This window comes from Trachurus trachurus, assembly GCF_905171665.1.
Source record: "Trachurus trachurus genome assembly, chromosome: 3".
In the NCBI taxonomy this organism is placed as follows: Eukaryota; Metazoa; Chordata; class Actinopteri; order Carangiformes; family Carangidae; genus Trachurus; species Trachurus trachurus.
Window position 1 is genome coordinate 29,516,900 of NC_139893.1, and position 16,118 is coordinate 29,533,017.

General features: G+C 40.8%; 1 protein-coding gene across 2 annotated transcripts; it reads left to right on the forward strand.

Annotated features, from left to right (window-relative positions):
- The first annotated feature begins 7,643 nt into the window (after window positions 1-7,643).
- Window positions 7,644-14,358, forward strand: LOC311007701 (hatching enzyme 1.2-like). Of its 2 annotated transcripts, XM_084000978.1 has the most exons (9): window positions 7,644-7,777; window positions 8,019-8,046; window positions 8,157-8,207; window positions 8,399-8,530; window positions 9,328-9,448; window positions 9,607-9,785; window positions 10,511-10,592; window positions 11,092-11,216; window positions 11,328-14,358. In XM_084000978.1, coding segments are annotated over exons 1-9 (774 nt in total). In that variant the 5' UTR covers window positions 7,644-7,723; the 3' UTR covers window positions 11,330-14,358. The 2 variants fall into 2 exon arrangements, with proteins under 2 accessions (XP_083857104.1, XP_083857105.1); XM_084000979.1 differs by lacking the exon at window positions 8,399-8,530.
- The last annotated feature ends 1,760 nt before the right edge of the window (window positions 14,359-16,118 follow it).

A 16,118-nucleotide genomic window follows, 5' to 3' on the forward strand; every position in this document is an offset into this window, starting at 1 on the left:
TTTAAACCAGTTTGTCCAGTCTTCTTGTGTTCAGGTCAGACACGCTGCTGACCCAGCAGACTCCACCATAAAACACTAACTACACTGGCTGCATGTGCTTCATTTCAGCCCCTTCAGAATAATAATTTCTCTGTTCATATCCCCGTCCAGTTTGACATGACTGACATTTGACTGGACAAAGAGTGGGACTTCTGGCCTCTGAAAGTCAATGACCATCTCCTTGACTTTGGAAACAATGGTAATTGATAAACAAAACATGTGTTTATTATTTGTATACTTTTATTTGTATAGTCTGTTCACATCCACTTGCCTCTTTATTTGTAAAACTGTCAGACACTTTTGTGGAATTGTTATGTTTTTCTATCGTAAGTTTAAGCAGGAGGTCATCTTTATAAGTTAAATCCCTGAATACTCCTGAGAGCTCAACACACTATAGAGGCTCATAAGTAAGAGTAAAAAGTAGCCATTCAAACATACTTGAGTAAGAGTAAGAAAGTACTTGGTGAAAAAGCTACTCAAGTGCTGGGATGGTTGGCCACAAGTTAAAGGGTTGTGTTTGTAGTACAGGTATCAGGGGTGACCGTTCTGATGTATTTAGGGACTATCTGCTCTTTAACCCCAACTAACCTCCTGGGTTAGATTTAATAGCAGCCCCCTGCACAAATTAATAATGTATCTGCGATGGGAGGTTTCAGGTTATTCAAACGTCCTCAAGCTCAAACCAGACAAACAATTTATATAAATGTGACTTACAGCACATGACAGATTGTTTGATTAAACCTAATTAAACTATGTTACATCTGAGGATTGGTATTCTTAACGCTCACAATGGGATAACCGGGATAGGGTTATAACAGGGTTAGAGTTATAACAGGGTCAGTACAGGCGACAAAGCATATGAAATTTGAAAAGCTGTGCTGAAATATGTCAAATGTCTTCTCCAAATGTGCAGGAGCAAAGTCAAACTTCAGAAAGGCGGACACCAACAACTTGGACACTCCTTATGACTTCCAGTCTGTCATGCATTACAGCAAGTGAGTGTGCAAGTGCATGGATGTGTGTTAAAACCAACCACCTGAGTTAGACATATTAGGTTTGTTTGAGGAAGGTGTTTTTTGTTTTGTTTAGTGCAATAATAAGAGTTTGTGGTGCATGCAAGACTGTCTCAAAATCTTATTATCAAAATCAGTAGTTATTGTGCTATATAAATTACTCTATTATTATAAGAAGATACACAAATAAAGTTAACAGGAGAAATTATCGTTAAAAGAGTCAGAGTTAAAAGGGAAGAAAGCTTTAATAAAGAGACACAGTGTGCTTTTCTTTCTAACTGTTGTGTTTATGTCATCAAGGTTCGCCTTCTCCAAAAACAAGCGACCAACCATTGTCGCCAAGAGCGATCCTAACCTGAACTTCGGACAAGCTACAAGCATGAGTGCTATTGACATCGCTCGTGTAAACAGACTTTACCAATGCTGTGAGTAAATACTAAACAATGATGACAAACATAAGCACACAACAAATACACTCCACTTTCTGTGTTAAAGCAATACAAAATCTGAGATTGTACCCCTTAACTAAGAACTTTTTCCCCCCTAACCAGAATACTAATGACAGAAGGAAGGGGTCGGCCTCCAGATATTTCAACACTGGACGAACATAATTAGACCAAAAGCCCCGACTGATCGTACTGTGACAAGGCTGCAACAGAGAATGTTCTGCTGCTCTTATTTTTGAGTTATCTACTTTGTATCTTTGTATATCTTGTCTTTACATTATAATAGATTGCTATTATAGTTCCTTTTAAACCTTTTAGATTTACTTACTGTTTCTTTTATCTATCTGTTATCTATTTATACATATTGTGGAGCAAAGATTTTCACAATGCATGTAGGCCTACTTCTGTGTGATAATAAACTTCTTGACTTGACTTGACTTGACTTGTACCGATGCATTAATCCAACACCAGCTGTTTTTCATTGAAGATGTTTTAACTTTAGAGTCATGTCAGTAGGCAAGCCTTAAGGTTTAACTTAACTCGACATGGGTCGGTGCGCCTGCCCTTTCCCACTGCCACCAAAAGCCAATTGTTAGCGGGTTTAAACAGGTTTTTTGGCCAGTGGGAAAGGGGTTTTAGAGTCTCAGAACAAAACATGTCAGCGTGTCAACTGAGTCATTGTTCCTACAGGGTCCTGATGGAAACAAAAGTTTGCAAATAAGCAGTTGGTACACTATCATATAGACATTCCTGTGTGTTGACTTTCAACTTGTTTGTCCAGTTGCCATTTTCAAAGGTAGATAATGGGACAAGGTGATGTTGATTCATGCTAACTCATTAACTGCAGAGTAGACAAACTGCTTCCTGTTTGTCCTGGCTCTTGGATGAATCAATGATTTGCATGTTTACAGTCTGGGGAAGAAACTGTTTTGATTTCTACAGGTAATTTCCTCCTTCATGACAACTGTACAGAGGGTGAAAAATTGAATTACACTTTAAGTCCACCTTAGTCTGGAAGTTGTTTTCGTTTCATCGTGGCTTGAGTGTAATGTTGTGAATGTAGCCTGAGCCTCAGTTAAAGGGACAACGAGGAGTTTCTCCAGCGGCAGAACGAAAAATTCCGCAACAATAAAAAAGTCTCATATTAATGTGGATGAATCTACGTTACCCACACTTGTTAATGGGTCCATTTTCGATAAATATATCATTTTGTCTTTATCCTTATTTTGTTATTATTATTAGTGGTGGAAATGCTGGGTTACTTTCGGTTTCGCGGACGCTGCCCAGCGGGTCATGAGAATAACGCTGCCGAATTGCCGTTTATGGTCGCAACTACGACGGTATCTGATCGTCTTTGAACCTCTGACTTTAATTCTTGATGAATGAAAACATTCTTGGCAAGACGTCCGTCTTGCGCCGGTCCAAGAATTTCACCGTGCGCAGAGGCTCATAGTAAATGTAGTATGAAAACACTTCACTTTCCAAAACTCCTCATTGTCCCTTTAAGGTTGAAATTGCATGAATTCAAATTAGTTACTAAAATTGATTTATTGCCTGCAGGCGAGAGCAGGGCAATTGTGCTTGGCTGGGGGCGATTGAAACCTTTGAAAGTGTTGAGTCTGTGGGGACTAATGTTTAGGTAGTTGTGTTCCAGAAAAAAAGGATCCAATTTGGTCTACCAGTCTAGGCCCCACCTTTGTTGGTCTTTTTCACAGGCCAGTAATCACACAGCACTTTCTCCTGAAATCATAGGGGATGTTGTTTTATTTGTTCAAATACTGGAACTTAACCATGAGTCATGTGCATGGTTTCACCGATTTCTTACTTTTCAGCTTCGTTAATCATCAATTTCAGTCACTGTGTATTTTAGAGATTACTGGCAGCAAAAAGCATGATCAGCATCTGGGGATCAATTAATGCAATTTCAGCATGCCAACTCTGATCATCTCATTAGTTTTTACCAGCTCTTGCATGACATATAGGCCCACGGGTTAGCGATGATCAGATCTTCAACCAGATCATGTGAAGTGCTATTTTATTGAATCACTTGGAGAATAAAAGAGGTTCTTTTGCAAGTTGCATTGTCTGCTTCTTTCGTTTCTCCTTGGTTTTCTATCTGTGGTCATTTTATGTTTCTTTGTAGATTTTTTTTTTTTAATTCTTATTCTCTCATTTTATCTGACTTTCCGACACAAACTCTTACTAGGCGTTTCATACAGAAGCATAGTAAACCTTTTATGGATGGAACTGAGTTCTGAATCAGTGATGGTGTGACTCATATTAGTCCATGAGCCAGGCAACCAATCGCAATCGAAAGGGTCTACAAATTCTTGTTGCTATTTTCTTCTTCCTATAGGATATGTTATTTATTGGTACCTTTGCAGAGGAGTAGCTTAATAATATTTATCATGAATTCACTATTTTGACCATAAATGCCATAAGCCAATAGTGGCCATTCTCCTATGTTGCACATTTTCATAATTTGTGTGCGGCCACTACTAATGACTTAGATCACCTTTGAAGTTGCAGAAAGGCCCGGCAGATAATATTTGTTTGCACCACTAGTTGGCACCAATTCCTCTGGGTGCATGAGTTACGCACATGGAGGAGAGAGGGAGAAGATATTGCTTTAATACTGCTATTAGCAGGAAGTAGCAGAGGACTTTTGTGAATCCATTCCTTTTCTTAAAGCCATGACAAAGTGTTGTTAAAGGGATAGTTCACCCAAAATTCAAATTTCACTTATTATCTACTCACCCTCATGTCGACTAAGGGCTGGGAGAAGTTTCAGAGTCCTCCGTGCCTTCTCTGAGTTACAGTGGGGCTCCGTGCAGCTCTGCTCTTCCTGGTCTGTCCAAGATTTGGACATACCAGGAAGAGCAGTGCTGGGAGCTTCCGCTACAAACAAGCTTAAAACATATACTTATATAATTTTTTTTCGGAACAATTTCTGATGTTGGGGCTACAATACAAGAGGGACATTTCAGACGAGCTGTGTGGAGGTATTTGGATATTTTTTGGTGTGTCTTTTTGGACGAAGAAAATTGAGCCCCGTTTGCAACTGTCATATGAACATGCAGTGCTGCACGGAGCCCCGCTGTAACTCAGAGAAGGCACGGAGGACTCTGAAACTTCTCCCAGAAATTTACATTTTGGGTGAACTATCATTTTAAACATATTGTTTAGGTGAGTGCATAGCTCTACCTCTTCATAATTTAATTATGGCATAATATCAAAAACCAACTTTTTAAATTAACTAGCTAGATAGCACTAAATAATTGCTGTATAATACAGTATATAGCTAGATAGCTAGTTTAATCATGGTATGATGGTAAAGATGAACTGCTTTAGCATAGCAGGCTAGCTAGATTACTGTTGACGATCCCGTCATAGTTAACTAGCTACTGTAGCTACATAGTTAAAATACAACCCCAGACTTATGTTGCAGAAACCTGGTGACCTGAAAACACTGCACAGAAATCAACACATAAAAGATGAGGAAGGTGCCATTCATTGCACCAGTGACTACATTTACATGCAGTCGATGTTTGGGTTAAGGTCAATATTCTGAAACATTTGGAATAATCCATTTACATGTGTGGGCAAACAGGGTTATTCCTGCCCTTGTTATTATTATTATTCCTGAAACAAAGGTGGAGAGAGAGATGAAGACACAAGACCATAACCCATGCAGCTTGTGTGTTTTAAAGTGGTAAGACAATATCTAAATTGCACCAGGATCATGAATAACACAGGATGTGCTTGCTGATTGTATCAGGCCCATGCACATCCTTGATTTGCAATCCTCAACCTGAAGTGTCACGTAAAACAAAAATGAAACTTGGCATCATATTAAACTGCAAACCATCCAACTTAGAAAGTCATGGGAGCTGATGTGCACATTCAGCTTTGCACAAGCATCAGCTTTGTTTTGGTTATAACTTTGGTTATAACTTAGAAACACATAACAAGTTATTCAGTGTTCCCAATTTCAGTGGAAGCTCTTCCAAGTGAAAACATCACCACTCCCAGAGGAGGACAGCTGCATAATGGACATTTCTGTTCTGATAGTCAGCGGTGTAAAGCTCAAGCATGTGGGAGCCTCCTTTCATATGGGTCTATAATAATAATAAAAAGTCTAAGTCTACTGTATGTAATTGTGGGTCATTTTGATATGATTATGTACAGCCTATCAACTACTAGAGGGGTCCAAAGTGATGCAGAGTTTTTTGTCAAATAATGTGAACATTCTGTAATGGTTATCATGCCACACTGTGAACTAGATGTCAGTCAAGCAAGTAAAAAAAAACTAGAAATTGCCCACCCGTTTGATTGTCGTAGGCCAATTTTGGGGTCTTGGCTCATGGACTATAGACATTCCAATAAAAACAATAGGACTGCATGCTTGGTATGATTGATGGCATATGTAGTTTCCAAGAGAGGAAGTGGACTATATCTGCAACTGAGGTGAGGAGATTTCACACCAGCTGTTATTGCTGCAGTATATGTTTTTAATTGCTTATCCACTGAGTTGTGAATTTCTGCTGGAACCCCTTCACGTTGAAGATTAATCGATTTTAAAATCTTCAGTGTCATTTCAGAGGTTAAACAAATGGAGTCAAAAAACTCACAACAGTTCTCAAGAATAAGGAAGTATTCTACAGTATAAATATTGATACAGTGTGTGTAACGTCAGCTGTAGCCTAGTCTTGTCTGTAAACTAAGCACCCACATTATCAGATATATGTAAATACTACAGACAGCCAAACACCAGTCCTCAGTGTTTTGTTCATTATAGACATCCAGTTTAAATGTACTGTAAGTTTAAAACGTGAATGAACTTCATCAGTAAAATAAAGCCTTCAAAAATAATTAGAAACAACAGTGAAGTCAGAGGTGAGTGTTGTGAAGTGGCTGTAATCACTGCTCCTGCTTCTGCCAGATGAACAGGACTAAATGTCATGTGTTTTTTTTTTTTTCTTTTTTTCTTCTTAGATCCTGGTGAACAAGTTTAGGTTTAGTTTCAGTCATTGTCATTGTGTTGACATTGGCTCCTTTTTGTCCACATAGTTCAACAACGCAACTTCTGAATGTGTGGTGGGAAAAAAAACAAAAAAACAAAAACAAAGTGCTATTGTTTAGTCATTATTTCCTGCTGTCCCGTATGTCTCTGACACATATAGTCTACTACAGAGCTCAACTGTCTCCGTCCTTCTGCCATCATAGACGTGCCTCAACTAGCTTTCATTCATCAACATATTTATTCTCTGAGCTGTTGGCCCATAAACAAAGCCCTTTAGCTAAACAGCTGAAGCCTCATGATGGTGCAGTTTTAATAAATAGTATGGGTACATACATCAGTGGGATTGTGAATGAGGTGTTCTCACTCCTGGCTTCACCTCAAACCATCAGGAATGAATCAATCTTACTTCAAGCAATGATGATTTGATACTGTTGTCATTATGAAAATCAATCAATAAATCTCCATTAAAAACGTACTTTTTAACCCCATCAGGTTACTAGTTGCGATAACTTAGGCTACATTTTTTAAACACCATGGATTACAGGGTATTACAGTACTACTACTGAACCTTTATTATATCTTTCCATTTTTATTACTGTTGTTGTTGTTGTTGTTGTAAACTGATTAAACCCCCCAAAAAAGGTCTTGGGTCTCCAGCTTAAAAGTTGAAACCATGTTTGTATGTGGACGACACAGTGTGGCTCAAAAGAGGTTTGGTAATTTTCACAACATCTGTCCACTTATTTTCTATGTGACACTGGAGAAATGCGATCCAAGGGAGATTTCTTCAAAAACAGTAGACCAGGGCTTCAAGAGGAAGAACGATTTCACCCCCCAAAAGTCCCAAGTTTACAGCTTAAGCTTTCAACAATGTCACTACATCGAAGTATGACAGGGATGGAAGTTAGGGTGTGTGAGAAATGAGAATCATCCATTCATCATCCACTCAAATATACATTGTCTGAGATTTTGTGAAGACAATAATAGGCATCAAAATACAACTATAAAAATGTCCCATGAACTTGAGATAAGCAAAATGACTAATGCCTGAGCTGTATCAGGTATCAGTCACACCCTGCTGCCTATAAAAAGTGAGGGACTGGACACTGGCTGCATCCAGCACCAGACTCCTCAGTGGCTACTCACTGTTCAAATTGTCCTGAGTTTTCAGATTTGAAGTTTGACTGGAGAGGACCATCATCATGACTCCTGTTCTCCTCTTCCTCCTCCTTGTCTCATTGACAGCCATGCCTGTGGTGAGTCTTACTCTTCCCACACTGGGATTATGATGCTAAACTTTCTCTGCTGTCCTGTGAGAATAACTTTACATCAACTTGACATAAGAGAGAAAACATCCTTGTCGTATTGTGTGACACTGCTTTTATTTGAGATAACACTTGTAGTATTATAAAATAATATTATGACTTTTTAAATTGAAGGAAAATTGCTGCAACTCTGTGATTTTCAGTTAAACAGTTTTGTGACTTTGTGTTACAGGATGCAAATGAGGAAGGAGAACAGATAGGTGAGTTGGATAGTGTGGAATTTCCCAGATAACATGCACCATCGGTCAATATTTCCCATGTTACAGAGCTGCTCTTTGATTATGTTGTCCTCTGCTATAACTCCATCCAGACACATCTTTGGACACCTCTGAAGTCATTGCAAAAGCCAATGAAGGCATAAGTAAGATACACATTTTATATAATCCAACTCTTCTCACTAAAATAGAAAAAGTACAATGAAACTCAACTGATTGTAAAGGTGAAACAATTGATTGAATAGTTGTTTTATCAGGAAAAAAGATTTGGTGAAGTTTTGAAAATTCCCAATCCATTTTTTTAAACTGAAAATGTTTGCACATTTGTTTGTCGCAGCAACCCGTCTGATCCATGACGACATTATGCCAAATTTCAAGAGAAACGCGGACCCCTGCACGGCCAGAGGCTGTAAGTGGCCCAAAGTTCGAGGCCACGTCAGAATTCCTGTCAGTATCTCTTCTGAGTACAGTAAGTAGCAGACTGTTCCTCAAAAACCAGTCCACCCTTAACTTTGGACTGTCACTGACACTAATTCAGGTTGGTTCCCAGCTCCACCCCTTTCCACTTAGACCACCAGGCCTCTTATTCTGTAGGTTAACCCTAATTGTCAAAAGACTATTGGCCACTGTGTTCATATTGTATCCAACTAAAATTGGCACGTTGATCTGTGGCTTGTATTGCTGCCAGGCTCTGTGATTATGCTTACAGATTCCAGAAAATAATGCACACGTACCCTAAAAGCAACAGGAAATAAGATAGTTTCACTGCCAGAGCATCTGACCCAGTTTTGTATCATAAAATACATGTAATAGATTTAAAAGGTATGATGTATTTCTGAATGAAGATGATACCAGAGATGGGGGCATATAAGTAAGTATATAGTAAGCAGAATGTTTGTGTTAATATACAGTAAGTCTTAAATAGTTATATCTTCCGACAGCAATCACTTATATAGAGTGTTTGGTCTGAAACACGGGTCTGTCAGTCACTCTGCTCTGCTGTAAGTCGAGGAGAAAACTTTCCTTGTATCCTACAACCTTTATCCAATGAGGAGAGAGAACGGCCTAAAGGGGCGGTCCTCTCTGTGTGTGCAGCCAAGGGATGCACGTGCATGTGGTGACGTAGGGACGAGGACCAATAGATCCATGACGAGGGCGGGGACTGCTAACTCCATCTGCTGACAGGAAGCTAGCCAAAATGACCGGATCGCTTACTTCTGCTTGTGTAGAAAACATTTCCCAGCAGCCTGTGCTTTCTCTCGGCAGCCGCTGATGAGGAAAACGTCATCATTAGAGCCCTCCTGACCTTCCACAAGTCCACCTGCATTCGCTTTGTGTGGAGCCGCTCGACAGATCGGGATTTTCTCAGCTTCTTCTCTGGATCTGGGTACACACACACATGCACACACACACTGGTTTTTAATGGTGACGTCTCATCGTGTTTCATTCTCGCAGAGGTTAAAAAAGCTCTGGGGGTATCAAGTTAAAATCCAACAATGTAAAACCATTATTGTTAAACGTTGTGTGTGTGTGTGTTTGCATCAGGTGCTGGTCCTACCTGGGTCGTCAGGGGGGAAGACAAGATGTCTCCCTGAAGAAAAAAGGTTGTCTGTACACAGGCACAGTGCAGCATGAAGTCCTCCACGCTCTTGGTTTCCACCATGAGCAGGTCCGCTCCGACAGGGACCAACATGTCAACATCCTGTTTGACAACATTCATAAAGGTCAGCTCACCTACACACACCTTTACCCTACAGTTCTGGGTTTTACTGACAGCACTGGACACAGACTCCCAGTCAATAAACTCTGACTTGCATGTAGGCCTGCACTGCTGTAGCCTAACCTCTCTCACACGTCTCACGCCTCCAGGATGAATTCCAGCAATAGAAAGACATCTTTAACTATAGTTTTCCATGTGGGCTGCATCCCAATATGTTACAGATACGAACGACACAACAACAACACAGCAACAATGATGTAATTTAAAAGCTGTGACAAATTTAGCAGGCTTCAGCATGACAGGTGAATTGTTCCAGAGTTTAGGGGCTAAGACTGCCAACGCCTAATGGCCCTTAGTAACAAAACTAACACAGCGACATCAGCTCACACTCAACAATCGTCAGTCATATTAGCTGCATGAGGCAAACATCAGAGCTTTCAGGTAAATGCCATAACCCAAACCTTGCCAAACATTTGCATATATCTGAGAGTAATTAAACAATTCTTTAGGCTAATTTTCCACCTTAACCTGACATCTTGTCAGCAAGATGATGAATTGATAAACCAATTTAAAAAAATAAAAAAATAAAGCTTTGCATCGCTGGCATTGTTGTTGGAAGGTTCTGGGTTTGGTCCATTGGTTTGATGATTTATGTGATTGTGAGGCTAAGGTAAAAATTTAAAAGCTGAATACACTGAAAGAGTCCAAATGATCTCTCCATCCATGCAGGGAAGGAATCAAACTTCCAAAAGGTGGACACTAACAACTTGGACACTCCCTATGACTTCCAGTCTGTCATGCATTACAGCAAGTGAGTGCATCAGTGCATGCATCTGTGTTTAAACCACCTGAGCAAGACACTTAGATACTACTTAGATTACATACATTTGAGGAAGGTGTTTCTTGCTTTGTTTATTTCTTAATGCAATAATAATAATAAAAAAACTGTTGTGCAACACTTATTATGTAGCAAATTGATATATTATACTAAGAAACCGTGAGAAATGGGGCAGTGCGTGGCACAGTGGTTAAAGACGGCCACCCCATGTAGAGGCTATAGTCCTCAACGCAGGCGGCCCTGGTTCGAATCCCGCGTTGGGCAGCCCTATCCTGCATGTCATTCCCCCTCTCTCTGCCTCCCCCTTTCCTGTCCATCTCTACTGATCTATAAAAAAAGGCATAAAAGCCAAAAAAATATACTTTAAAAGAAACCGTGAGAAATACAAGAAGCGTCCGAGTTATCAGGAACAAAGCTTTAAAAATGAGACAGTGCGTCTTTTCTTTCTAACTGTTGTGTTTGTGTTCTCAAGGTTCGCCTTCTCCAAAAACAGACAACCAACCATTGTTGCTAAGAGTGATCCTAGCCTGAACTTTGGTCAGGCTTCAAGCATGAGTGCTAACGACATTGCCCGTGTTAACAGGCTTTACCAATGCTGTGAGTAAATACTTAACACTAAATACACCAACATTAAATATGGTTGAAATATAAATTAGAAATCAGTTAATCAGAAATATTCTGTTCTTTTGTTTTGTTTTGTTTTTTCAGAATCATGTAACATCAGTGGCAGGTCGGCCTCCAGGAAGGAGCAGGTCGGCCTACCTCAACACCTAAAAGTCACTATCATGCCGCTAATTCTATCACTAATAACATAAGAGGAAGAAGAAGACAACTATCTACTACAAGCTATAGAGGCTCATAAGCAGAGGTGGGTAGAGTAGCCAAAAAAAAATTACTCAAGTAAGAGTATAGTTACTTTAGAATAGTGTTACTCAAGTAAAAGTGTGTGTGTGTGTGTGTGTGTGTGTGTGTGTGTGTGTGTGTGTGTGTGTGTGTGTGTGTGTGTGTGTGTGTGTGTGTGTGTGTGTGTGTGTGTGTGTGTGTGTGTGTGTGTGTGTGTGTCTATCTGTGATCCCGTATGTGTGTGTGTGTGGTTAACGGAGGCAAACGTTACTAGTGGCTACATTTGATTGGTGAAACGCAGTCATGTGACAGAGCCTCTGTTGGAAGTATCTCCATCAAAACATAAACAAACAGATTGTGCATTGGATTGAAGTAGCGAGTAGCGACCAGAATATAGCTCAAAATAACGTAGTAAAAGTACCGCTTCTTCTTCACAAATATACTCAAGTAAAAGTAAAAAGTATGCTGCATTGAAACTACTCCTACTACTACTTAGAAGTACAATACCCAAAGTAACTCAAGTAAATGTAACGGAGTAAATGTAACGTGTTACTACCACCTCTGCTCATAAGTGATCTACTGTGGTCAGACTTCAGCCAGGTCTGCAGCTGTTTCTGTTTCAGAAACCCTGATCAGTGAAACTGTTCTGTGGCTGCACAGGGTGACTGCATTTCTACAGTATTTCAGACTGCAGTCACCTGCTGGAAGGTGATAGCTTCAACTTTCTGCTGAAGTCAGACCAAACAGCAAAAACCCTTACTCTCTTTTTGCAGCCATCTGTAAATTTGATCAAAATATTTTACCTGTTTTCAGATACAAAGAGGATGGCTTTGTAATGACACATGGCTGACACAAAGCAAAGAGACATTGATGTATTTTTGATGGTTGTTGATTAAGCTGTTGACAGATGCAGCTGTGACATTAACAGAACCACCTTATATATTGAATAATAACTTCATCACACGCCAGTTGTCATTCTTCTTCCTATTTTGGGGGTTAATTTGTTATACCACTAAGCCATTTCTGGTTCGTAATCAATTACTTCTGTTCCATTTATTTTTCACTTAACTACAGTAAGCATTAATACAATTATAAAATATAAATCATAAATCATATAAATATTTATGTTAATATAAGTCTTAAATAGTGTTGGGACTCAGCCCAGTCAAAATGGAGTACAAGACAGCATGGCTTCTTTGTCTCCCAGACAAAGGAAAACCATTGAACTCAATCCTTCACCTCTTCGCACCTAGGTGTGAAACCTCCACTACTGACCCCCCATTGGTCAGGTATGGCCCCAGGACCTGTGAGGTTACAGGCCATATAAAAGGAGAAGTTCCCTTCTCCTCTCCCTCTCTCCTCGCTCTCTTCTCAGTGGTTCTCAGAAGGAGCTGCCGCTCCTCTGAGTTCCCTCGCTCTTCGCCCTCTTCTTCACTTCAGCAGGAGCTGCCGCTCCTCTCAGCTCCTCACCTGGAGCTACTGCTACAGCTCTCCAATCTCCTTGAGGCCTGCACAAGGCAGACGCCTCCACTGGTAGCGCCGCGAGTGCCTACCAACGGATTAAAGAAAAGGAACCAGCTAGCACGAAGCAAGCTCTGCTAGTTGAGCAACGGAGCCACAACGCCAAGCAGAACAACCAACCAACTCTGCAAGAGAAGGACTCTCCTCAACGGAACTCAAACTACACAGCCAGGACGGCTGTAGTTCACTGGACAAAGACACAATCACTGGACTTAACTTCCACAACAGGACCAGCAAAACCTGCAACCGCAGGAATCCCCACCAGCACCGGGAACTTCTCACCCTCACGTGACTTGGTAACATAACTGGGCCTAGTTAGGATTACCTCGCACCTTGACTAAGCATAGAATACCTCAACCATGCCAATGTATGTATTGATTGAAATCAGTTTAAATACTTGAGCTTTGTTGTTGTTATTTGTTGTTGTCAGTTAGAGCCTGATCTTCACTTAAGCTGTATGTTTAGTTTGTGACCTGATCGTTGAACAAAGGGACACCTTTGCTCACCTCCCCCACATCACATGCGGTTGGCCTTAGAAGTCTCAGGACTGGCCCCTCCATCTTTTCCATTGTCTGAGGTCACACTTCACACCTCACAGACACATGGTCACCGACACATAGCCATACACTCTCACCAACACACACACACGTGTACCTAGTGTATGTAGCTTGTCTTAGGCCCCGTCCAGACGAATCCGTTTTTTTCGAATCCGGATAAATACTTTATCGGATTGGCCTCGCGTCCACACGGATCCGGCGTTTTCAGGGGGTGAAAACGGTATTTTTTGAAAACGGGTCCCAGAGTGGGAAAATTTAAAAACGCCGCCCCAGCGTTTTCGTCTGGACCGCCAAAACTGACTTTTTCTAAAACAATGATGTCATGCCCCCCGCCGCTCTACCTGTAACCTGAGACACACACACAGACACACACACCGCTGCAGCTGCTGCACACTGACAGTCTGGACGTAGTAACAACAACAACAACGGCCGTTGTTCAACAACAACGGCCGACTGCCGTCGCGTCGCTAGACGCTGCGGCTGAATCGCGTCTGTTTAATCATCACTGATCATCATATTTACTCTGACACGACTCCCTGTCAACATTTAATCCCATGTTTGAGTTTGAATACAGCGGGGGACTTCTTCTATTGAATTACAGCGGGGACTTCCCGTCTTCTTCAGCTGTTTTTTAGCTGTGTTTATGTGTGGCAGCGCCACACACGCTCCACACACGCCTGCAGTATGTAGGTACTACAGCGTTTTGGGCCGTTTTCAGGTGATCGTGTGGACGCAGATATTTCTGAAAACGATGCCGTGTTTACGGAGATTTTTTTCAAAACGATTAAGAAAAAGATCGGATTCGGTGAAGCCGCGTATTCGTCTGGACGGGGCCTTAGTATCATGTTTTGTTATTCCATTTTCTAGATGTGTCCAATAAACTTCCTTGAAACTTTACTTGTCTGTTAATGTTGTACAATAGTGAGTATGCCAACCTCTACGCAGTAGAACTTCTAAATCCTTCAACTTTGCAGCTATTGATAATGTTAATTTATAATTATTAACTTAATCATTAAACAAGGTTCTATATTAATAGTTAGCACACCCTTATGAGACTGACTTTGGTACATTGGCTGTCTGGTGCCCCGAGGTGGATTTAATGAAATTAAATCCCATTAATAATTTTTTATAGTAATTATTAATATTTTGGTATTGATATTTTACTAATTTGATAGCCAATAACCCTCTTAATAATAACTTTACTTATAGTTGGTATAACCCCAACATAAATGGTGCTTCCGTTGTGAGGCATCATAATAAATCTAAATATCCTTAATAACCTTACCTTATAAGTTGTGTTAGAGCACAACAATAGTTACAGACGGCAATCACTTATATAGAGTGTTTGGTCCGAAACACGGGTCTGTCAGTCACTCTGCTCTGCTGTAAGCCGAGGAGAAAACTTTCCTTGTATCCTACAACCTTTATCCAATGAGGAGAGAGAACAGCATAAAGGGGCGGTCCTCTCTGTGTGTGCAGCCAAGGGATGCGCGTGAATGTGGTGGCGTAGGGACGAGGGCGGGGACTGCTAACTCCATCGGCTGACAAGAAGTTAGCCAAAACGACCGGATCGCTTACTTCTGCTTTAAATGAGTATAATGAGTATCTAGTTGCTAAAGCTATAGCTGTGAGAAATGTAGTTTGTTCAAAATACTGCCAAGTTGAACTACAAGTATTTTTACAAGTTACACTTGCAATACCTTCCCCAACACTGTGTCTCTGCATATGGCATGTTGTGCAAAGACAGTAGCGTCTTTGTTTACAGCATGTTGCGCAAAGTTAAAATGAGCATTTATGTCATTGTTTGGGTTTATGGATCAAATCAGACGGGTTATAGTTGTTTTTTCCAATTTCCGATCCTGAAATTATGGCCAGCATCGGACCGGACCATCCAACGGATTTCTCAATTTCTAAGTGTGGCAAGTGCAGGAGGGAAATGTTGTACCAACAATGCCACCTGGGGAGTTTCACCCCAGGAGATAGTTAAATGTTTGAAGAAAAATAGTTAGATACCTTTACTATTGTTACAGGCTGCTACAGGTTCGAAATACCACTGGCAAGAGACACTTTTAGAAAAGTATAAAAACAATTTTATTTTACAATTAATCAATGAAATGCATCAAATCGACATAGGCTGCATAATATTTAAATATTTAAACTGGGGCCAAGAGGAGGGGGTGAGAGGGTCATCCTCCTGCATGCAGAGAAGATCAGACACAGAGTGGGGTGGAAGAATGGAGACCAAAGACTGAATGGCAGACAAAACAGGACCCAGATGTGAATTTTGCTGAATGCTGCTGGGGACCAAAGTGCCAGGCAAAGGTGGAAGGGCCCAATGGGAGACAGGCACATACTGTTGCGGCAGTGCGTCCACGTTCCTGTTGCTGCGCCCAGAACGGTATTTAATTTCAAGATCGAAGACCGCAAGCTCAGCAGCCCACCTATGCTCTGCAGCTCCAAGTTTAGCAGACTGAAGACTGGGTTATTGTCTGTGTACATGACACATTTGTGCCCTAACAAATACTCCTGAAACTTCTCCGTCACGGCCCATAGAGCTGTAGTTGGACATATTGCACTC